The 25,299-nt window shown below is 30.4% G+C and overlaps 1 protein-coding gene across 1 annotated transcript in view; it reads left to right on the plus strand.

Annotated features, from left to right (window-relative positions):
• LOC129217022 (lysosomal alpha-mannosidase-like) overlaps positions 1 to 25,061 on the plus strand; it is a 48,288-nt gene extending 23,227 nt beyond the window's left edge. The window contains exons 11-23 of the mRNA XM_054851254.1: positions 853 to 969; positions 3,899 to 4,021; positions 7,594 to 7,720; positions 9,272 to 9,345; positions 12,079 to 12,291; positions 15,237 to 15,355; positions 16,198 to 16,299; positions 16,553 to 16,640; positions 16,796 to 16,882; positions 17,043 to 17,273; positions 20,981 to 21,130; positions 23,547 to 23,712; positions 24,700 to 25,061. Of these exons, the coding sequence (XP_054707229.1) occupies positions 853 to 969; positions 3,899 to 4,021; positions 7,594 to 7,720; positions 9,272 to 9,345; positions 12,079 to 12,291; positions 15,237 to 15,355; positions 16,198 to 16,299; positions 16,553 to 16,640; positions 16,796 to 16,882; positions 17,043 to 17,273; positions 20,981 to 21,130; positions 23,547 to 23,712; positions 24,700 to 24,824 (1,722 nt within the window). The 3' untranslated portion in view covers positions 24,825 to 25,061. The remainder of the gene's footprint in view (positions 1 to 852; positions 970 to 3,898; positions 4,022 to 7,593; positions 7,721 to 9,271; positions 9,346 to 12,078; positions 12,292 to 15,236; positions 15,356 to 16,197; positions 16,300 to 16,552; positions 16,641 to 16,795; positions 16,883 to 17,042; positions 17,274 to 20,980; positions 21,131 to 23,546; positions 23,713 to 24,699) is intronic.
• The last annotated feature ends 238 nt before the right edge of the window (positions 25,062 to 25,299 follow it).

Below are 25,299 nucleotides of genomic sequence, written 5' to 3' on the forward strand. Positions count from 1 at the left end.
ATTTGTCATAGCTCAGAGCAAATAGAATTCTTTAGCTGGTATGGCTGCTCAAAAGTTATTTTTAGTAGAACAAGAAGGTATTGAATCGATAAAAGACCTATTAAATTGTTGATTCAAAGAATTACTATAGATTTTTTACAATCATAACTCATTGTTTACTTGCATGTTCGTATTTAAATTGATTGCCTGTTTTTAAGCATAAAATTTCATTAAAATACATTCTTCACTTGATTTTTTTAGCAACTTTTCGCTTGCAACAAAGTATTATTTTAGGCTGCAAATGTTTTTTTTTTGAGCAATTTTTGTGTGCTGAAAAATTGGCTTACATATGTCACAGCTACGTGTTAGCATGCAGGACTTTATCTTTCAATCTTTTGTTTGTGCTTCAAAATGAAGAACACATTATGCAATTTTTACCAGATCCTTCAGCACTATGTATGGAATCTTAGTTCAAATGTAACTAACATTTGTAACTTGTTTAGCTATTATTAAAATAAATAAATAAATAAACTCTTTTTCGTTCTTTTATTTTGTAACATCTGCTTACATATTTAGTATCTATTATTATAAAGTATCTATTATTATAAAGTATCTATTATTATATCTTGATTATTATCATTTAAATTTATGCATTTCCTCTGAGTTTTTAAATTTTAATGCAATCAATTTTTTTTGGACTAATAGCTTTTAAACTCTGGAACTTTACAAAAAGTAACATCGTTGGGAAGCAAAATTTTGTTTTTTGTAACATGAAAAATTAAATTAATGGAGCTTCTCCAATGAGTATTTTTTAGTGTTGAGTTTTGAAATATTACAATAGTTTTAACATGTAGTAGTAACTATCATTTTTAGGAAGCAGTAGGAAAATCTATTCGTCTATTGTTGTCAAATTCTACTATATTGCCTCGTCTTCAATTTTGTGATGATCTAAACATCAGCCAATGTGTGTTCACTGAGATTGAAAGCCAGGTAAAATAATAATTTATTTAATTTTTTTTTCTTTTAATAATTATTGCATTCTACTTTGAAACATTTTTTTTTTTGGGGGGGGGGTCTTTTTACTTGATTTGTAAAATGTATCGAACTAATTAAGCTATTCTTAAAAAAACAAATAGTTCTGACTTATCTTTTTAAAAACAATCAGCCCTTTTTGTTTTGTTTTTTTTCCAATTTTTTAAATATTTTCTATGTTTGATGTTTGTTTATATATTGCCCATGAATATATTGTTAATAAAAATATTTATTTTGAGTATTCAATAATAGTTTTCACTCAAAATACTCAAGGATTCACAGGAATATATTTTAGTCACCCGCAGGAGGGCCTGAACTTAAAGTTTTGGGAGGGGGGAATTCTCCGTTAAACGAAGAAGACTCCCAATTTTACTGAATGATAAAATACAATCATTCGCACTTACCTAGATCTAATAAGAAGAGACATTAGGCATTATTACAAAAAAAAAAAAAAAAGACATAAGTCACAGTGGCCTCACACCAAGCACCCTGTTCTTACATATAACTAAATAACTTTACTCAAAATAAAATGTTGGTGATACATTCTCACTATGTTCTGTCTCCTACTGATATTTCTCAACTCCCCAACATATTTATCACTTCATGAAAATGCGTTAGAGATAAAAGCATTTATATAATCATGTAGTATGAAAACCTAGTGTAGAAAAAAAAAAGTAAAATCGATGCTTTGAAAAAAAATAGTGTATTTAGTTTTATGTAACATTTTGTATTAGTCCCTAGTTTTTTTTTGATTACTACACCAGATACAGTGAGTGTCAATATATATATATATATATATATATAATTAGAGCTGATAACTAGAAATAATTTCAAGGGAATCATAAGCATCTCTCTTGACCAAGGCCGGGTTTAGGGGATGGAAGGCGGGACTACTGTCCCAGGGCCTCCACAACAAAGGGGCCCCCACAATAAAATTTTACAAAATATCCTACTTTTCACGGGTCAGGGGATGTATATAGTATGAAAGTGCTGATCGAAAATATCGGATATATACAAATATATCAAAATATTCGGATATATATCAAAAGTACAGTAAAACCTGTAAAGTTGACCACCTTCGTAAGTTGACCACCTGTCTATGTTGACCACTTTTGTCAGGAACGGAATTAGTCCTATGTTATATAATAAAGGAAAACCTCTGTAACTTGACCACCTCTCTATCTTGACCACCTGTCTATCTTGACCACTAATAAACACTAAATTTGGTTTGGCGCATTGTAAAAAACCCTTTGTAAGTCGACCACTTGGTTTTTTTAAAATTTTACTTAGCAAATTATTTTATTTTTTTATTTTTTTATAGCTTTCCAAGAACATTTTTGATACCAGACCAGCGTTTTACTAACTAAATGAAACAGTAGCATAACTAAACCTCCTTTTGAGTTTAACCACATGGGAACTCTTTTATTCCCCAAACTTGTTTTTTTTTTTATGAAAACATGTGTCAATAGAAAAGTACAAAGTATTTTTTTCCAGTTGTAAAATTTTGTGACAACAATGGAATTGTGCTAAAGAATAAAGTTACTTGCATTGCAGTATTTCTGGTGCAAGGGATTAAGAGATACGACATTTTCATTCTCAACTGCTTTTTTGAACTATGAGAGTCCAGCTTGTTGCTCTTTGTGTTATAGTTTTACATAAAATGGCTTCAAAAAGAAAGTTAGTTGAACTTGAGATTAATGAAAAGTATGAAATATTAAAACTAATTGAAAAGGGAGAAAGCTAGAGAAAATTAGCTGACACATATGGAATTTCTAAAACTAGTGTCTAGTAAGTGCGCCAAATTCAATAAGGAGTTATTTTGTTGAAAAGTAGATCATCATGGGGTTATAAATGTATATGAGAAAAATTTGAAATTTTTGAGAAGCTATGAATTTTTAGGAACTATTAATATCAAATGAGTAACTTTTCATAAACAATAAGATTTTTTTTTGATCAATTTACTGAAATTTTAAATTTGCTTGACACATTATACGTCATTCTGGGAAAATAATCTCTAAAAATATTTGAACAACATTTTAAATTATTGTTTCAAAGTAATACTAAACAATGAAAGTGAGTTAAACAGAAAGAGTAAGTGTCAATCAATCAAAAAATGAATACATGGTGCAAGAAATGGCAAAAAAAAATAAAAATCATTACCCCCTCCATAAGTTGACCACCTGTCTAAGTTGACCACCAAAGGACTGCACCACAAGTGGTCAACTTACACAGGTTTCACTGTATCAGATATTTTCGAAAATATGATGATCTTTTCGAACTCTGATTAGGGGCCTCCACTCCTTCGTTGCCCCAGGGCCTCCACACTTCCAAATCCGGCCCTGCTCTTGACAATACTACAAGACTTGTTGGAGTATTTTTTTTTTTTTTTAATGTCTGAAAAAAATATTTTAACTTTAAAATTCAATGCATATCTTTATTAAATATAATTAATGTCCCCTTAATTACCATCCAAAAGATTGCAGGTAAATGTATACTCTTTCATTTTTACAAACTGTTGATTTTTGAGTTTTAAATGGGAGAACAGCACTTACATTTTGGTCTTTGCCTAAAATATCTGCTATTTATTCTAGAATAAGGACCCAATTTAATCAGTTAAATCACATACCGGGAACCCTTGTTTATAGTGTAGTGCTTTTTGTGTATTAGTTCATTAATGAAAACTCGTCAATGAAAAAAATCTTGCTAAGCCACTGCTTCCTGTTGTTTTTTTTTTTTTTTGTAAAACGTTAAAATATTTTTGGTTTACATTGACATTTTTTGTTCAAATTTATATCCTCTCAAAAGTTGTTATGCAAGAAATATTTAACTGTTAATTTATTGAAATTTTTAAAAAATCAATTGTTTAACAGAAAATCTGTTTATGTAGTTTTTGGTAATTGTGTTCAACTCCTTGGTTCAACCTGTGAAAACATTTGTGAGATTGCCTGTCACAGGAGAAGGATACTTAATAAGGCAAATGATGAGACGAAGAAGATCTTTGCCTGCCCAAGTAGGCTAATATATTGTTCTTTTCTGTCAAAATATTATGATTTTTATTGTACTTTTTAGCAAAAACTTGGAGTGAGGTGAAAGGAAAAGAGTATTTATTGTTCTGTGCAAATTGAAATCGAGTCTCAACTTACGTGAGGGATTCTTTCCAAGACCCCTCGCGTAAGTCAAAATTTCGCGTTGTGGAAATGGGTTGGTATATAAACTGTTTTATAAGCATACTTCATTATTTTCATAATGAAGTGCATTCATAAAGACCCCTAAAACCGTTTTTAATGAGTTTTCAACTATATGTTACCATTTCTTACATAAAGAACTGAATTTTTATTTTAGAAAAGCAGTATAATTCAACATAAAATACTGTTACGATGCACAAAATCAATGATCAACGGGAGAGAGAGACATAGCATAAAACAGTACAGTACTTACAGTTTGTAGTAATAATAAAATTCAGCACCATAATAGTACTGTTCAGTAGATACAGTAATTGTATCTGTACCCATAACTCAAAAATGAAGATGATAATTTATGATGCGCGACCTCAGGTCGTTATCAGTCTTCCCATGACAGCGCATGCCGCATGTACATCAGGGAATGTTTTTGTTCCCAAAATTTAAGGTTGCTGTTTCCGAAAATTATGAGCTGACAACACATTGTGAAACTAATCAATTATTTAAAAAAAACTTTTAAAATGACTTTTTCTATCATTTTGTAAGCATATTCAGGGTGGCGACAGATCAGGGAAATCAGGGAGATCAGGGAACTTTATTAATCAGGGAAAAGTCAGGGAAATATCAGGGAATTTTGAAAAAATAACAAAAAATCAGGAAAAATTGATTTTATGAAGAAATTTTTTTTTTTTTTGCTTTACAAAATTAAGTACTCTAATTCCCTACGCATTTTCTGCCAATTATCTGTTCAAAAAGAAAGTAAAATTAATGACGTGCCATTATACACTGCCGTATATTTGTGCATCTTTTTACCTCTACGTCTAAGTATTGAATCTTACTTATTAACAACAGGATGAACTTCTCAAGATTGCTTCTGTGTCTTTTAGGTTGTTTATTTTACCTAGCTTGAAATTTCTTTTTACGCTTTCAATGCTTTGTAAAATAAACAACCATACAGGCAAAAAGGAAGTCTTCATTAATGCCTTAGCTCCTTTGCCTTTATTTCATTGTCTCGAAGTAATTAGCGTATTGCAATCACGATTTCAAGAAGAAATCTTCGGTTTTTGAATTAATACCATAAAAGCTTAAAAGTTATTACTTCTTCGCGTTTATAATTAAATTGTTAAAATTGAACTTTCAATAAAAAGAACTTGCCGTTATACTATTTGTTGTCACCACAGATTATAAAGGTTTTCTTTTCTTCAGACTTTAGTGATTCTTTAATTTTATAACCAAGTTGTATACTTCTTTTATATATTTTGAAATTAACTAATTGCTTTTTTTTTTCTTTTTTTTCTTGCATTTCAAAGTTGTTTGTTACAAAAGCAATCTAAGATTTTTTTCGTTACATACTGAAATCATTTGAAATAGAGTTAACTTGTGTACTTAAGTAAGTATTTTTTTTTATTATTAAAATGCTGTATTCATTCATTAAAACCTTTGTTTTTGATTAGAGAAAAGCTCCCTATGAATGGATGTCAAATGGTTTCATCTGTTTTGCATAAATATGTCAATTAGTTATGTAAGAATAACTACAGTACTTCTATTCTTTCACTATTACTTGTTATTCTTGCAACAATTATTATACTGTTTGAGAACTCAGTTCAAAATAATTTCAATTACTTTTTCGTAATATCATAAATACACATATGGTTTTAAGAGATTTTAATAGTTTCTTAAAATTCTTATGCTAAGTGGTTTCTGGAAGCAAAGTATTTTTTTTTTTTTAAATTTCTATAACATTTCCATTGTAGAAAAATGTAATATACTGTTTTGTAGGTTTTTCTCCCAAAAAAATTGACTTGATATGTTTTTTTAAACCAATTTATTAAAAAAGTAGCATCTTTTTAAAATATATCTTTAGTTACACAACTTAAAACGTTTAAAATACTGCATTTTATACAAACATACAATGGATTTCAAGTAGAGCAAAGAAAGAAAACCATTATCATTGGTAACGTAAATCGGGGAAATTTGGTGAACTTAATCAGGGAAATCAGGGAAAAGTCAGGGAACTTTTTTTCACAGTTCCTGTCGCCACCCTGATATTTGAAGAGTTTTTATGGAGGTCTGAGCTTCCTCATAGTTTCCGAAAATTTTACTTGAGTCCACTATCAGCCCTGATGCATATCAATCAACTCGTCAGAAGATTAAAGAATTGATCTGCTCTCTACCGAAGTTATTGTTGCCACAAATTTTCGTGTTGTTGGCGAGGAATTCGCGAAAACTCTAAAATTCGTTGCTCGTGAAAAACTTGTGTTATAGCCATTTCGCATAAGTCGAATCGCATTGTAGCATGATTCGACTGTACATGTATAATTAACTGAAAGCACTTCTAAAAATTCAAACTAGTTAATGCCATTGTTTTTAGTTCATGCATGGTGAACATTTTCTGGGAAAAACATTATTAAAGATTTTATGTGCAGTATTAAGAGAATGATAATAATGTCTGTAGTGCCTGCATAACAGTTGATCACCTTTTCAATGAAATGTATAAATGGAGTTTTTCATCTGCTGATCAATCTCTGATGAGCCATTGCCATAGTTGCCCTGCTTTCCATAGAATATTATCAATAACATTTAGAAATGAGGAGTTGTTAAAGTTTTAAGAGCTCTTCTTTTACAGTTTCTAAACATGCACATCTGTTTCATTAATCTTGATTTTGTCATTGGGCTCTTAGTTTGCTTTTTAAACTTCTGCAAAGTTGAACCTTTATATTATAAACTGCAACCAAGTTCAGCAATTTTGCTTTTTTTCGTTTGATATTTCTTTCATTGAAAAGCTAGTTAAAAGTAGCATAATATGTAGGAGTTATTATTGTTTCATTCTGTTTCTTTAATAAAGATTGAAAATCTGAATTGTAGCAGGATCTGGAGAAGTAGAAGCTGAAGATCATATTTCACTATTAATGTTGTCAGACATTTTTTATAAAGCCACAGTTATGTTTTAAAAATTCAAAAAATATGTTGTAGAAAGGCTTGAACTAAAATTGAATATTTGTCCAGATTTTCTTGTGTGTGTTTTTTTTTTTTTTTTTTTTTTTTGACATTTTGCCTCATGTGTAAGTTGATTCTTCAACTTTGCTCCTTGATTAAGCTACTTTACTAAATTTTTCAACTTTTATGCTAATATGTACAATACATATTCTATTTCATAAGCACATTTCAATTTAATTTACATATGTTTATAGTGCAATTTGTAATGGAAACATTGGAAACTTAAAAAAAAAAATACCCTAAATTTTGCAATATTTTTTTTTTTAAATATATATTTAATGTTCTTTTTTTTTACATAATTTTGAGTGAAAGAGATTATAGCAACAAAATAAGAAAAAGGGGAAAGTAATATGTAAAATAACTTTTTAATATTTTATATTGACAATTTTCTCTCGTAACATTTTAGGTTTTGCCTATTCCGCCTTCTGTAATAAGCTTGCCAGAAAGATCCAGCTTAGCAGTAAATGAACTGATATTTCCTATTACTATTCCTCCGTTGGGATTTTCTATATATGGAGTTCAAATGATTCAAGGTAAAACTTTTTAAAGGAAATAAGTTTCCAAACCTTTAATAGCTGATTTCAACTTTTAATTTTAATTTGGACAAGCAACGATAAAATTAAAAAGTTTACCCCCCCCCCCAACTGAGTTGTAACTTTAGAATCAAGAGGGAAAATTAAAAATCCTTTTAAAAGCCTTATATTATTAAAAATCAATGTCAAGTATTTCATTTGTAATTATATAGAAACTGACAACGGATAAAATTTTAAATCATTGTGTTTTATTTCCTTGTCAGCCAACAATGAATCTTTTTATCAATTGCGGGAATAAAAGGCTTAGCCATTATTAAATTATACTTTTAAAAAACGTTATAATTCCAATTCTATGAAACATAGAAGTTCCAAACAGACCCTTCCTTTGTGTGTCGGGGGTTAAAAAAGAAGAAATGTCAGAATGCATGCAAAAATATCTTCATATAATTTCATAAATTATGTAACATAAACCATAAAGCTTTCCTGCTGTAAAGCCTTTTTGTCAGTTTAGTTTTGAAAATTGGTTCACTCTAACTTATTACAGTTGTTTAGAATTATTTTCCAATACAGTTCACTGCTCTAGATTGCGCTTCAGTAAAAAAAAAAATCCATTAACTTTTTAAAACTTAGTACAAATTATTTTCTATTTTAGTTTTTTAGCTGCGAAACATTACTTTTTACATGTTCATTTTTATCTTTTAAAAATATTCTATTGTATTTTTAATTAATACAATTTAAAAAGTAGCGATCCTGACGAAGCGGATGCCTTGTGAATGTTTTTTATACGAAGTTTCTATTCACAGGGCCTGATTATCGCACGGTCCGGTGGGTCCGTGGACCTGGGCACCACAAATTTAGGGGCCCTAGTTATTAGCCTAATTAACTTCCTTCCTTCCTTTTTTTTTCTGTTCCAGTGAATGTTCCTTTTCAGCTTTAAAAAGAATCAAAAATCTGTATAGAAGCTGCGTTTCTCCGGATAATTTACAGGCGTTTTTCTTATTGACTATTGAAAATTCTGTGACATCAAAATTAGATTTCGATGATGTATGTGATCGACATATTTGCCTCTGTTAAAGCCAGAAAAAGCCTTTTCAAAGCTTAATGTCAGAATTAGGTTTTTTTTTTTTTTTGCTATTTTTACAGTTTTAAATTGTTTTTAAATTCATTTTCACCTTAAGGTAAGGCAATTTTAACTATGATTAATATGGTGACTATCAAGTGTTTGGTATTCAAATTCCAGGTTTCTGTAGTAATGTGTAGGTTTCTAGTGTATTAGGTTTCTAGTACAAAACATTGACTTTGAAATTGTGCTGATCTTCTCATGGGAGGGGGGGCACCAATTTTTACTCAGGACTTGGGCACCAGTTTGTCTTGATCGGGCCCTGTCTATTAACCAAGATTTTTTCAACATCCAAGGCCCTAGCAATCTCAATTAGCTCGAATAACCAAGATTCTTCTGTACCTGGTTTCATTGAATTAAACAGTATAATGCATTTTAGAATTCTGATTCAAAGAAACTTGTCATTAAGTAAAAATTGGATTTTTGTTTAGATTATCAACCAGTCGGTGACATAGAAAGTGGTCGTCTTTCCATTACCATACAAGATGCTACAATACAAAATGAGGTATGAGATTTCATTAACTTTTACCATTTTGTGAATTTGTTATTTGTTGTAAATCTAAACAATTTTTTGTTGAATTAGTTGAATAATCTGATGTATTTTAGCTAGGTTTTTTAAACATTGTTTTCCCTTTCTTAACCTACTTAAATCAGTATACTCTTGATATCACGAAGTCGAAGGGACAGTAAAAAAAATGGAGATATCGACTTTCGAGATAACAAGGTCATAACAATAATAAAATTATATTCTAAAAATTAGTCACGATGGTTAAAAATAAATGTGTAACATGTAATGAAAGTTGAAGAAAAAAAAGTATTAATACAAGAACAAAAATTTTAATTGTAGAAATAAGACAAAAATACGAATAAAAAAGAACACTCTAGTGATGTAGCAAAATATAGTGATTTACAACGACTTAACTTATCGAAGGTTTGGATTACCAAAAAAAAGTTGCAAAACGGTTTTAAACGAGTTTAGAGAGCCCTGGAACAAAAGAAGTTAGACAAAGGATTGCACATCCCGTTTCTCTAAAGGGGTTTCCCGTTCATCTCCCCTTTTTGCGGAGGTGGAAATAGAGTCAAAAAAAATGGCGTGAGAAGGGGCGATAAGCTTTAGGTTTTTTTTTTTGGACTTCTCAGCACTTAAATTTTCTGACAACCCCTTGCTCTAGAATGAAAGTAAATAAGCTTCTCTGAATCATTCCGATTTCTTGATAGAAATAATGAAGGGTGTGAGAAATTTTTAGAAACATTCCTTGAGTTGCTTCAAGACAATAAATTGCAGGTTTTTTGGAAAAGTCATATTTGACTTTGAAAAATATTCGACAAAACAAGGTTTTGATTAAAAACTCTTCCACATAAGAATGAAAAATAACATTAGATAAATGCACAAAATCAAGGGGAAAAATAATTTTTTTGTCATATCAAGGTTTTTGAGACATTGAAGTTTGATATATCGAGAGTATACTGTAATTTTTTTTATTGAAGAAATGTTTAAACTGTAAACAATCAGTATACAAAATGGTGAAGAATACATGTAAATTTCTCTAAATAGAAAACGAGATGGGTAAGCTCTTGAAAAATTAAGTTATTTGTTACTGAAAATAATGTGTAATAGCTATCAGGTGTTCTATCATCTTATATCTTTAAACGAGCAATTCTTGTGGGTATATATATATTTCTTATCTCGGAAACGGCTCTAACGATTTGGATGAAATTTTGGATTTAATTGTAGTTTTGCATTCTAAGTTCATCTACATCAGTGTTTTTTCTGTAAAAACACGATTTTTTTTACAAAAAGCAGTTTTTTAATATAAAGTCAAATTGAGTTAAGCCTTGAAGTAAACTGTGAGTTGACGCATCAGGCAGACAATTTGCAACCATAACAATGAAAATTTGTCTCTTCTTGCTTTAAAATTTTATACTTGCTTAGGGTTGCCAGGCTTGGCTGATATTGGCCACTTTGGCTAATTTCAAACACTCTTGACTGAAAACAAATTCAAAAGCATTATGTAAGTCGACGTAAGACTTTTTTCTTTTTTTAAGTGAAACTATTGCTTGATCGTCCTATTTTATTTATTTATTTTCTTTTTACACTTCAAATAGTTTAACATGTTTTTTAAATCACGCATCTAAATTTTATTTCGAAGAAACGTATGTCTTAAGATTGTTTATGTTTTGTTAAGACAGTTGTTATCATTTGTTGGAATGGTTTGTGGATCATCAGTTTTGATGGATATCATGCTGTATGTAGCATTTTCTGGCGTAAAAACTAAAAGTACTTATTCAAAAAGAAAATCTCGATTGGGATAAAATCGTGAAATGCATCATAGTATGAAAGGAAGTATTCGGTTAAAAACCGATTTCACCATAGCAAAACTAAGGTCAAAATATTTTAATTACTGACAAGTAGAGTATAGTAGAAACAAACGTAACAGATAGTTTAAAGCAAAATGTTGATTTAATTATATTCAGAATCTTCTTTGTTTGGTACTTTAGTGTTATAAGAAGGTCGAGTACATAATATTTCGTTAACGTGAAGCTTTCAAGTATATTTGGAAAAGTATTGAACCTTAAAAAAACACAATTTGACAAAAAATAATTCTTTTAAAGCCGAGCGAGGCTCAGTCGTCCAGGTACTATAGTTAATATGTTCAATAAGTTGCTAGATAATGTTTGATAAAAATGTATGGCTGTATGAATATTTTTCATTTATTGAAAAAGTTTCAGATAAAAAATATAGAATATGATGACCTAAGTTCTATGCTTAGTGCTTTATTTGCTAATCGTTTTCTTGATTTGGTCAAAATGCTTGACAAAGGGCATTTATTAAAACAATGGTTAGGAGAAAATGCCTAGATAGAATCAAGTTTGTTTTCAAATTCTAATCTCCTGGCCTCTGTAATTTAACTTTAAATGCAGAAAAACTAAAAGTCTAGTAGCATTTTTGCTTGTAAGTTCAAAGCAGTATTTCCTGAAAACTTGTAACTCTATTAATATAAACTAGGTTATATTAATAGGGAGTGTTGTTAAAATTCAAGTTCAACAATTAAATAAAAACAAACAGTTTGCTAGAAAATCATACAAAGGAATAAAAAATTCCTTTTTTAATAGAAGTGTTTAAAAAAACATTTTTAAACTAAGCAATTATTAGAATAGTATAAACAATGTGTTTTAGTACACTTGGTTTGCATCAACATGTTTTGTTCATAAAAGAAATGTCTTTTTTCCCCCTCAGGAGCTTAAAATTATCATCGACGGCTATTCTGGACTGTTAAAGGAAATAATTGTTTTAGAAACTGATACCAGAATTTCAATTAAGCAGTCATTTTATTATTATGAAGGAATGCCTGGCTACAGAATTCAGAGAGCTTCTGGGGCATATGCCTTTAATCCACAACATGATTATGCATATCCTTTGGCTGAAAATATTACATATAGAGTGTTTAAGGTATGTTTTATTACACTTTTTTTTAAGATACAATTGATTTATTTTTTGCAGATGTTTGTGAAAGTAATTTAACTGAAGAATTATTAAAAGAAGCAATGCTGATATTTCTTTCTTCTAAAAATAATTTTTTTTTTCTTTTTTGAGACTGATAAACTGGAGCTAATTGTAAGACTAATGATATGTGTTAGCACTTAGAAACAAAAATTAATAGAACTAAATCTTCCAGTCAGATGTTAGACATTATCAAATATTTCTTTTGCCCTTGTTATATTAATATTATTCATCTATGCTGCTATATTAAACCAGATTTGTATTTAAAAAAATTAATGGATATGTGATGGTTTTTAGCAGCAGTAAATATGCAACAATAATTGGAAAAGTTCTACTACTGTATGGTTACTGTATTACCTCGCATTATCTGGCATGCAACAAAATTTGGGGGTCACTAGGTTTTCAATAACACTTGCCTGGTCCTTCCCAGCATGCCAGAAGGTTAGGGAAAAAATACTATAAAAGATATATGTTCAGATTAAAAATGAATATAGGTTCTATACATATCTTATTAGTATTAATAAACATTTTAATTTCGTAAAAATATTTACTAACAATGTTATTTGTTATTTTAATAAGAAAAATATTAATTAATAACGAATAATTTTATAAAAATTAAAACTAAGTAAGCAAGTATTTAAGCAGTAATTTATTGCCCGCTAAAGAATTTACCATTGCTATTCAATTACTAAAAAAATAAATTTACCTCTCTAAAAGGAACTTAAAATAATTTATTAAGAAAAAATTAAACAAATTGCAGTGATGATGATTGCTTCTGAATTGATTACTTTATTTGCATATAATTAAATCCATTCATAATGACCTACCATAAATAACCTGCACATATTATAAGCAATACATTTTTTTTTTGAAAGAAGGTTACTTTTGGGATTTATTTATTTTTTTCCTTACAGTGGTTTGCTTTTTGATTGGAATTGAATGGGGAAATTTACTTTTGTTTTGTTGCAAAATAAACTGCCAGAAAATGTGCTAAAAACTGCTAAAACATGCCAGAAAATTTGAATTTCCCTGAATGCTGGTGAACCTCGCTTTTTTCCAGCATGCTGGATAATGCCGAGTAATACAGTAATAAATAATTTTATAAAAATTAAATTCAAGCTAAGTAAGCAAACATTTAAACAGTAAGTTGCCATCCTAAACCAGCGCTAAAGAATTTACCATAGCTATTCAGTAAATAAAAATTAAACTTACCTCTCTAAAACGAACCTAAAATAACTTATTTAAAAAAATATGAACAAATCACCGTAATGATGATTGCTGCTGAATTAATTATATTGGCATATAATTAAATCCATTAATAATGACCTACAATAAATAACAAGCACATATTATATGCAATACTTTTCTTTGAAAGAAGGTTACTTTCGGGATTTATTATTATTTTCCCTTGCAGTGGTTTGCTTTTTGCTTGGAACTGAATTGGGAAAATTACATTTATTCTGTTGCAAAATAAATCTTGAATTATCCGACATGCCAGATAATGCTAGGTGATATGGTAACTCAGTTTGAAACTGATTTTTGAAATAAGTCTAAACTCATTTTTAACTCAACAAGAGTCTTTTTATTGAATGTAGAACATCACTAAACATAATGAAATAAATAGCATTATTTTAGCTTGAACCAAAAAGCATATCATGCTTACCATGTTTGGACAATGATGTGGTTGCTATTGAAAATACAATGGCCAAGAGAAAATATTACATATTTCCTGTAACAAATCGATTCTTCTCTTTTATAATAATTGAAAATTGCATCATTTGGAGCATGTAAGAATGCAGAGGAAAAAAGCAGAGGAAAATGGAATGAGTTCCAAGATCTAAGCAAAAGAGTTGGGAATGTATTTAGCCTTTTACCTATCCAACAAAACTCAGAGTTGTGAAAATACAAAAAGATGATATGAATTTAATCAAATAACATAAGTGACAATCAGCAACAGACTCTCGGCCCAGCTAGGCTGGTCCTAGTGCATTAATCAATCCTCTATGTATATCAAGAGCCTTGTTAAAGACTAATCACCCTATTCCAAACTATTCTAAATGCCAACTGCTCTGCTGAAGTAAAATTTTTCCTAATTTCAAGATTAGCTTGGGAATTGAAAGGGTTTAAAAATTGTTCAGGAAAATTAAATGAATATTTAGTATAACTGTTTAAAAAAACAATTGAAATAACTGCATAGTTTAATCTCTAAAAAAAATTTTGTGCTTAATTAATTCTATTGGATGATGATTTTGTGATTTCCTCAAAACGTTTGTTCCTTGAAGTAAATTCAGCCTCATAAGATTTGTTTCCCCTTTACCACCATAAAGTGAACCATATAGTGTCTTCCAATTCTTTTGACTTTTCACTTACATTTCCAGCTTCAGGACCATGGTTTCTGTTTATTCGCTCAAAAAAATTTCTCATGTCAATTGTCATTATTGTGGATGGCTCTTCTGTGAAGATTAATCTTTCTTATCAATAATGTTCTTACTAGAAATCTTACTTCTTCACGTTTCATATTCATTTTATTCATCAAGATTTCCGTGCAAAAGAAGAATGAAATAAACTAATTATTCATAGCCCAATCTTTTCATTCATGTATTTAGAATTTAAGATATACTAAAAGGTACAGTTCAAAGTTGCTTTGTAATAGTGTGAAAAACTTTTAGGAGTAAGCATTACTATAGTTAAAAATCTAAAGTTTAAATTCAAAATTTATGGTAAAGGTAAAAGAAGCTCATCTAAGTACCTTACCCCTAATACTAATAAAAAGCTTTCAAAAATTGTTTTGTTTTTTACTAAATGTTTTTTTCCCAAGTTTGCATCATTCATAGTTAGCGGTGTTCAATTTGAATGAATTTTTTGAGATTTCTTAATGCATGACTTTTTTCCAGGGCCCTCTTGTAGAGGAAGTTCATCAGTATTATGCCCCATGGATAAGTCAGATTATTCGGCTTTACAAAGGACAAAGTCACATAGAATTTGATTGGGTTATTGGACCAATTCCAGTGCAGTAAGTTTTCAGAAAGTTGCATTTTAACAGATTTGTAATGAAAAAATTATTGAACTCTCAAGATTTTTTTATTAATAAAAGAAAAAGCTTTTATCTATCATTTGCGTATTTATTGTATTAATTATTTTTCTATTTAACCATTAATTTGTGTCTCAAAAATGTTTGTGTAACAGTACCTACTTAATTTCGTAACATGATTAAAAGTAAAACTTATAAAATTGAATGAATTTAATGCAATCTTTTTCGTTTAACTGAAATTATCTTCCAATGCAGTTCAATTTGCAAAAACTTTTTTTTTTTCAAATTGCCAAAACTTTTTCTAATTTGCACATTTATTGTTTTACAAATTGTTGATATTATTTTTTTAATGTTTGCATATAAATTGAATGTTTGATTGTAATTTTAGTTCTTTCACTACTGCACAAATTACACCAAACTGTATCAAAATGATTTTTCTTGTACATACTCTCCCAACATGCTTGTTTTTGAAAATTCTACCTCAAATGTCAAGTTTTGAAACAATTTGAGTTAAATTTTATATTTTTTAATTTTGTTTTTGTATTAAAAACTATGCCATTCACAGAATCTTGTCTTTACTCCGAATGAACCAATTTTGAGCATGAAAGTAGTTTAATAATGATTTACTTGACAAATAATTATAGACTTAGTAATTATAAAACTTTTGCAATATTTCATAGCTTCTCTGTAGTATAAAAAAGGGCGATCCAAAACATCTCCTTAACTCCCAAAAGTTTGAGAACCACTGCTTTGAGGGCTGTGGAAGCACTGTTAAAAAGGTAATAAAAATTGTTTGTTTAATTTCATTATTTATTCAATTTTAGAGATCATATTGGAAGAGAAATCATTACCCGTTTTGACACAAGAATGGAAAACAATGGAATATTTTACACAGATACAAACAGTAGAGAAACTATGAAAAGAATGTAAGTAGCATTTAGTAATATTCTAAATTTTGCCTTTCTGTTTATTGTTTTTCTATGTTTAAGAATTTGTTCACGGGTGCAAAATAAAAAAGACTAGAATGTTCGGCAGATACAAATCAACTCACATGTTTTTGCATTGAAAAAAGGGTTTCTTGCAACCCTGAAACATGTGCTTGATATGTTTTTGTAAATTTGACCTGTTTTCAACTTTACTTTTTTACTTTTCTAAAAAGTCTTTTTTCTGATATTTTAGACGAAATCACCAAGAAAATTTTCCTTGGAATATTACTGAAAGAATAGCTGGTAACTATTATCCAGTAACATCCTGGATTTATATTCGGGTATGTTCATTTTGGAGTTTTTCTCTTTGATTTTTTATTATGTAACCTTTTTTATCTTGATCTGGGTAACAAAAAAGGACCAATGCTTTTTAAAGCTAGCAACATACAATAAATATGTATATGAACATTGTGTTTAATTTAGAAATGTTTTGTAGGATGAATATAAAGACTTGCAACTATCTATTTTACCTGATAGGGCCCAAGGTGGCAGCAGTGTTGTGGATGGTTCTATTGAACTTATGGTAAGAAGTTTATGCATTTAAAATTGTGCACCTTAATGTTTATCTCTCATAGCAATATATTGGAGAAACTTAAATGAAAATTTTGACAACTTAACTGGCAAAACATGAATATGTCTCTTCAATAGAGATTATTTTTTGACTCTTTTTATCATACTGTCAGGTGCATAGAAGACTTCTTTTTGATGATGGTTTTGGTGTAAGTGAAGCATTAAATGAACCTGGTTATGACGGCCGAGGCTTGGTAGTAAGAGGTTCACACTATTTAACTGTTGGATCCATTGAAAAAATGACGGCTCTCAATAAGCGTCTTGCAAAGTTGCGTTTTTATAATCCTGTAATTTCTTTTGCAAGAATGAATTTTTCAAGTTTGTCCAGACATTCTTTGAATGAAGTAAGTATAAAACTTTTTTTTTTGCATATATTAATTTAAACAATTATGGGATTAATTGTAATGTTATGGTGTTGCAATAGTTTAAAGAAACATTCAAGAATTATACACTGGCCTAAAAAAGTTAAGGGACAACATGTTTTTCGAAGCTCACGATGAAAAAAATTAGCAGCAACAATAAAATGCAAAGCTTGCATGAATGATTATGACGATCTTTAAAACCATTTATGAAAAAGTGATTGCTACCACTTTTATTTTATAGAAAAAAACATAGCTTTTCGGGTGAGAAAAAAATATGCAAATATCGAGCATTTGTCCTTTTGTGTGTAAGTTGTGTTGGTTTTCAACTATTCTTGGCAGCTTTGGTGACAATAGTCAATAGAGTTTCAATAATGTCTCAAAGACTCCGTTTATCCGATTTGTTAATATGGAGGGCAGTTGGATTGAAATGCGATTGTCGCAGGCTGATTCTGCTAGACGCCTTGATGTGTCTCATAGTGTTGTTCAGCAACTTTGGAATCAATACCAATCCGAAGATTCTGTGTCCAGAAGACCTTTTCCAGGCCGACCACGAGCTACAACACCTGCAGTAGGGGTGCAACCTCGATATCAATGTTTTGGAAACATCAATGTTTTTGTTAAAACATAGATGTTTTTAACATCACTGTTTTTCTTTCGATGTTTTTGGACTATCGATGTTATGGTTTCGATGTTGATGCTTTTGCATTTTAATTGAAAATTATCATAAAATTTGCTCCAATATTCTCACTAGGTAATTAAGTTTACTTATGGAGTTGCCAAAAAAAAAAAAAAAATCATTTTTTGCTCCCATTTTATAAGATCAATTTTTTTGTGTAGAGGATGATTTTTAGGAAGATAACTACAAGATAGCAAAAGATTAACTAGAGAGTGAGGAAAAGGTCAAAGCTATTGGAAGAACCTAACACTGGTAGTCTGGTGCCAGAGCTTGCAGTCTATTTCAAGGCTCCAGTTCTTAAACTAAAGGGATATCCTGCACGTTACTAGGGTGAGAATTATAACTGGTAAGAGAGAACTGGTAAAAGTTGCTTTAAAGTATTTGATAGTGATGGCAATTTCTGTTCCATCGGAAAGAGATGTATCTCTGACTGGTGGGATAGTCTGCAAAAAGAGAAATGCGCTTCTAGAGGACAATGTAAACAAATTTCTTTTTCTCCAACTGTCAACACCAATATTCGGGGTTACTTATCGACTTCCCCCAACAAGTCGTCCCTCTATTACTTACAATTTGTGTTTAATTATTAATTATCAGTACAACACATATTTCTTGCTCTTAAAAATAATTGTTAGAATTAATTTTGTATTTTTAAAATAATTAGCACAGCCTTTTCTCATCATTAAACTGACGGTAAGTGCTATGATACATTTTTCTTAGATTCTTTTTTGATGTAAATTTACTTTTAGTTTCATTTAGTTTGAAAATATTTCCTTATTACTATAACTAGTTGTATTAATCGGTGCTTGTCTTATTATCAGTTTTTGCCCTACTATAATACTAAGATGTTGCGAAATTATCCTTAATAAATTATATTCATGATTTGAGGTTCAGAATTTTCAATATATTCGTCGATACGTATTCTTTTGTATTGCTTAAATTAGTGTAGTATATTCAAAAATGTATGTTATACATTGATAAAAAGATCGATGTTTTAAAACATCGATGTTTGGAAGCATCGATGTTTTTTGGTCGCTGTATCAATACCATCGATGTTTTAATTTCTAACATCGATGTTTTGCCATCCATGTCGCACCTCTAACCTGCAGAAGATCGTTTTCTAGTTCTTTCGACCCTGAAGGAGAAGAATCACTACTGTGCCGTAGCTCGTTGCAGACCACTTTGTAGCATCGGGAAGAAGAATCTCTGCTATTATGGTGCGAAATCGTCTTCACAATGCAGGTCTCTATGCAAGACAACCAGTTGTGTGTGTTCCCCTCAATGGACCACAGCGAAGGATCCGCTCATGCTGGGCAAAAGAACATGTTTCCTGGACCTAGCAGCAATGAGCTTATGTGCTGTTCACAAATGAGTCCAGATTTACATTGTAGAGTGATTCAGGGTGTCTACTGATCTGGAGGGTACAGCGCACTAGATACCATCAATCCAACACTGTTGAAAGGCACAGTTATAGAGATGGTGGAATCATCATAGTTTGGGCAGAGATCTCGCTCGGTGATCACACTGACCTGCATGTGATCCATGGAAGAACTCTGACTGGTCTGAGATATCGGGATGAGATCCTTAATCCATATGTCCGCCCACATGCTGGTGCTATTGGTAATGACTTCATTCTGATGGATTATAATGTATGACCTCACCGAGCTCGGATTGTTGAGGAGTATCTCAAGGATCCCGGTTTGAAATGAATGGAATGGCCAGCTCGATCTCCAGACCTGAATCCAATAGAACATCTTTGGGACAATCTTGGCAGACAGGTTAATACTTATAATCCTCCTCCAATGTCATTACATGAGCTGGAACAGTCCTTACCCTGTGTCTGGTCTTCGCATCCTATTCCGGTATCCGACAACTTAATAAACAGCATGGAAAATCGATGCCACCAATGATTTCAAGTTAGGGGGAACACTTTCCTTATTAGAACCCATTTTTGTATTGTTTCTATGGCATTTTACTACCTAACACTGTAATGTTCCTTTTTTTTTTCAAGAATGAATTTTTCCGCAAAGATTGCTTTTTTTTTGTTGTTATAAATCGTTTTTTGCAATACACTTATACAAATTTCTATAACGCTTTCAGTAAAATACCATTTAATGCACACATCCTGCAAATTTTTTGTTTCTACATTTATTCATTTGTAAATTAGACTGAAAAAACCGGTTGTACTTTAACTTTTTGAGGCCAGTGTATTTTAGTTTCATTTATTCTAATTCTATAAAGGCATTAAAGGAAAATTTACTTTGTAATACATTACTAGATTTAGTTTTAGTGATTTTCCCACTAAAAACACTTTGTTCCAATTTCTCCTGATTTGGCTTCTTGTGCTGATATTTATAATTTTTTGATATAATCTTTATGTATTCGATTTTGTTTCCTTCTTTAAGAGTGCAGGGCTTAAATGCTGTACTGATTGATCCTCTATACTTAAAAATGCACTCCTTGCTTCAAAACAACATGCCTCTTTTAATTTCCTTTTTCTGAACAGTCCCTTAGCATTTTTGATTAAGCTAATATTTTGCAGTGGATTTTTTCCCTCTCTGCCAAATAACTTATTGAAAATTTTTTTGGGAAGTTGAAAAAAGGTAGTGCACAGTTCTGAACCTCAGAACCAGACTGGCGTAGGTCCAAAATTGAGATTTTTTGTTTATTAATGCATTTTTTATATGTAGAATCAATCCTATTCCACATCGAGCCACTTGAATGCAATTCTAATATATATATATATATATATATATATATATATATAAATAATCATTTACCATTTATTTTAAAAGTGCAAGCGTCCAATCTTTTGCATACACCACACAAAATGTTTTTCTCTCTCCTCTAAAGTTGTGATTATGTGTCCTATGTTCTGGCTCTGAGGTACAGGTCTTCAGCAGTACAAAATTACTATAACAACTTGTTTTAATTCAGGATTGATGTTCGGTATTTTATGCTACAATGTGTAAAAATGTTTCTTTGCTTATGAAATTTATAACTTTTTTGTCATTAGTTTCGTGGTTTGAGAAGACGACTGCCTCAGAACATTCATGTATTGACCCTCGAAAGATTAGATGACCATAGGATACTTTTACGATTGGAACACTTCTATGAGAAATCAGATGGAAACCGTATGGCTGAACCAGTTACAGTTTCTCTTGCGGTATTTTGTTTCTGTTTTATAAATCAATTGAATAGTATTTGCTTTTTGTTTTTGTATTAATTTTTGTAACAAAGACAACAAAACCAGGTGTCAATGTTTAAGCTTTTCAAACGCCAAGCTAACCTTGTTATTAGGAAAAATTACTTCTTCAACGGGATTGTGGGTATTTGGAATGGTGTACTGAAAGCATCTGGCTGAAATTTTTTGAAGAGGGTTCTTGATATTCATCAGGGTTTGATTAAATTCGACTAAAACTAGTTGATCCTAGTGCCTGTTGCTGGTAGTCACTTTATTTATTTGTATTTTGTAGTGCTTAAATGAAATTTTCTTTTTATCTAGTATGGCAAATATTATGTACATTTAGCAAGATGCATTACTTTTCCTACTTGTATTACCAGCAGGGCCGGCTCTAGTAGTTCTGCCGCCCTAGGCGATATTGACAAGTGCCACTCCCCTCCCCCATTGAATAATAATAATAATAATAATAATGTATAAAATAATAATATATTCATAAAATAAAAATTATAGTGAAGTTATTAAAATTAAAGTGAGTTTCTTGTTCAATTCCAAACTGGGATTTGCATATCGAAGTGCTTTAAATCATCTTTTTTAACATTAAAGTAGTGAATCTTATGGCACTGAAACAGATATTGATATTTTCAAAAGACTTTTAAATCACGCAACTTGCCACCTCTAAAATGAAATTGAATTTCTAGTTAAATTCTGAACTATGTATCGCGTATCCAAGCACTGGTACACATTCTAAATTATTTTTTTAACATTGAAGCAGTGAATCTTATTGCGCCAAAATAGATATTCATGCTTAAAAAAATGTTTCAATTTTGAAATTTACTGCCCCTAAAATCCGCCCTAGGCTGCTGCCTCGGTCGCCTACCCCAGGAGCCGGGCCTGATTACCAGAAACCTACATAAGCATAAATAACATGGAAGTGATGTAATGAAGAACAACAAATGAGTCTATGTGGTTAATGGAAACTCCGACTGACATACCTGTATCACATATTTTGTTATTTGATATTCATGAATATTTCCTCTGTATCAACATTTTTGTGTTACATAAAATCCTATCTGTTGCATGAGTTCTTTAAAATAGCTAATGTCCCGAGAATTAAGATATCTTCCTATTTTACTTTCCTGATGGGTGTCTATTTATACCTTGTTGAGATTTAAAAAGTGATAAGAAGACTTACATGATTTAATGAAGTAATGGAAAAGTGCTTAGTCATGTTCAGTGCCAAAAGAAGCCAAAAAGGGAATAATTTTTATTCTTCTTAAACCTTAAAGTACGAGCTCTTCAATACGAAAAACATTTTAGGTTACCACCCTATGGAAGAAAGTATTACATCCTTGAACATATTTCATATATCCTAACTTGTAACTTAGAAGGTTAAACTTAGATTTACAATTGAAACAACATTTTAAAAAAGAAAACAATAAGAAACTTAAACTGGTTTACACTGTGTTAAGCAATCCTGCGGAATATGTGCAAAAGATCCCGTCTGGTGCTTCATCTCACCTTTGCCAGTGTTGCTTTTTGATGTATAGGTGCTCCCCCCTCCCTCATTAAAAATTTCTGTGTGCACCACTGACCCTGCAAGTTAAGTAGGATTGGGAATGGACAAACATGTGGTTGTTTCGTTCAGGAATTTATAAGTTTCTGTAAGTGCTTTCCAAATTTCGGTTGTAACCTGTCCCCTAAAAAATGTTTAGCTTAAGTTTCTAGTTCTCAATACATTTTTCTCTTTAGTTCACATTTTATAATTATTAACTTTCATATAATATGGTTCGCATATAAGTTAGAAAAGAGAATTTCATATAAAAATATTTGATTTCGTTAGAATGCTTTTGAATTAAAATTAAAACTGCTTCTATGTATCGTGGGCAATTTCTATACATCAATTTTTCTCCATGAATTTGCTACTTGGATGCATGGATGTCCAACTGTATATCCAAATTATTTTAAAAGCATTTAACTTTTGTGCCTTGGGATGAATCCCAAGGAGCAGTATGCTGAACTGTTTCAAAGCGCAATCTCTACACAGAGATTGTAGCATGAAATGCTATAGCTTTTTTTTGGGGGGGGGGGTATTAAAGCAATATAGCCTAAATAAGCAAAAATGGTACTCTACCTTATCACTGATATTTTTGGTTCTTACCTCATTGCACATTTGTTTTTAGATGTTTACAGTTGCTGAAATAAATACAATATCATGTGTATAATAAATGAAAAATATTGTATATAACATTGAAGTTATGAGTAGTTAAAAGAGTTTTGATCAACAGCTTGCTCACGACAAGGATCTACTCATGTGAAACTACTGCCTATATATTGTTACTACGTTTACTTTAATAGAACTTTAACCTTTAATGTAACAAACTTTCTTTTTTTCTTTCAGAATATGTTTAGACCTTTTAGAATAATTTATTACCAAGAAACTACTCTTGCAGCAAATAAATATTTGTATGAGGTAGATAGAATGGAGTGGCCAATTCAGTCAGACGAAACAGAACGTGACTATGAATCTGATCAACCTGATGCTACTGTTAGTGAAGCAAATAATGGTAATTTAAATCTGCTTCAAATTTTCTCCTTATAATGCTAATTGTAGTGTAAAAAGGAATTTTTAGTGAAAATATTAGCAGCTACATATATATGGAGATGTTTATAGTGTATAAAAAAATTAAAAATGCTCAATGCGTTTACTTCTGTGACTTGTAGGCTGTGGTTCATCCAGGATGCACCTGACTGATGTTTTGTCTGACATATCTCAAGATTTTTCAGAGCACAACTTCAAAAAACAAAGTATTGTGTTCTGTAAAAGCGCACCTGTCTACCAAAATGTCAGATAGAAACACCCTGGAGGAACCACAGACTACAATGCTATATGAATATTGATACTGGCTGGGAAAACCTCAGACTTTATACTAATGAAAGAAATTGTCCTCATTAGAAGTACAAAAATAATGAATAGCATTTTGTTTCAGCTGTCTTGTGTTAACAACTAACCTTGCATGTGTTCAGGATTCCTAATCAAAATTTTTGTTCCTTAAATTAGGTTCAAATCTGAAATTTTCACATTTGCAAACTTCAAATTTAGTTCAGAAGTTTATACTAGTCTGTCTCTAGCACCAGTTTGAATGATAGTAATAAAAAAAAGTAAAAACATAATAATGTAGGAAGACCAATTTCAGCAACTTCAAAACTTGCCGCTAAACAGGATTATTGAATTAGCTGCGTACAATATTAACAACTTTTTTTTCTGAAAAATAAAAGAGCAGGAATCTTATTCCATAACTATGCTGGGAGAGTGCAGCACTGCGCCATCTAGTTTGAACTAAATATATTACAAAATTTGAAGTTGTGCAAAATTAACCCTTATTGCTCCATTTCCCTTAATAATTGTACTGTTTTTGTTAATGAATATTTTTTTTTCTTTTCAATTTCGAAATAAAATTGGTTTATTGTGCTTATATTAAGAAATGTTAGTTTCTGAACATTTCTATCCACACTAATGATAAATTTTCTAACAATTAATAAGATTCTTTTAGTTTTAGAAACTGAAGGAGGTACCATTATTACAAGTGATGGCGAAGAGGATCATTTACGAGTAGTTTTGAGCCCTATGGAAATACGAACTTTTATTGTGAAAGTGGATTATGTTTCTCATTCATAAAACTTGTATTATGATTTTTATTGTTATTGTTATTATTTTATTTTTTATTTATTTTGTGTTTGTGTGTGTTACATGACATTTAAAATGGCATGAGCATAAATATTTGTAAATATCAGGGACAGAATCAAGAATTGCATCACATTACATTTTATGTCATTGATATTGTTGTGACGTTTTAGCCACAAAGTATTTTAATTTACTTTTATTTGTATATTGAATTAATTTAAGTTAGATGTTTTTTTTAAATAGAATAGAGGTCAAAGTATTCCAAGTTAAATGTTTTCCCTCTCAATTGTACTTTTAAACATTGAAACATATTTCTCTCATAATATTGATTTGTAAATAGCAGTTCCTTCATAAATGTTCTCTCTGCAATAAAAGAAATGAATGGTTTGTTAGTAATGAGATAAATTATCAGCAAATGATTTGCTTGGTTAAATTATGTAAATATGTATTTGAATAAATCATCCTAAAA

The sequence above is a fragment of the Uloborus diversus genome, chromosome 2, assembly GCF_026930045.1.
Source record: "Uloborus diversus isolate 005 chromosome 2, Udiv.v.3.1, whole genome shotgun sequence".
NCBI classification, from domain to species: domain Eukaryota; kingdom Metazoa; phylum Arthropoda; class Arachnida; order Araneae; family Uloboridae; genus Uloborus; species Uloborus diversus.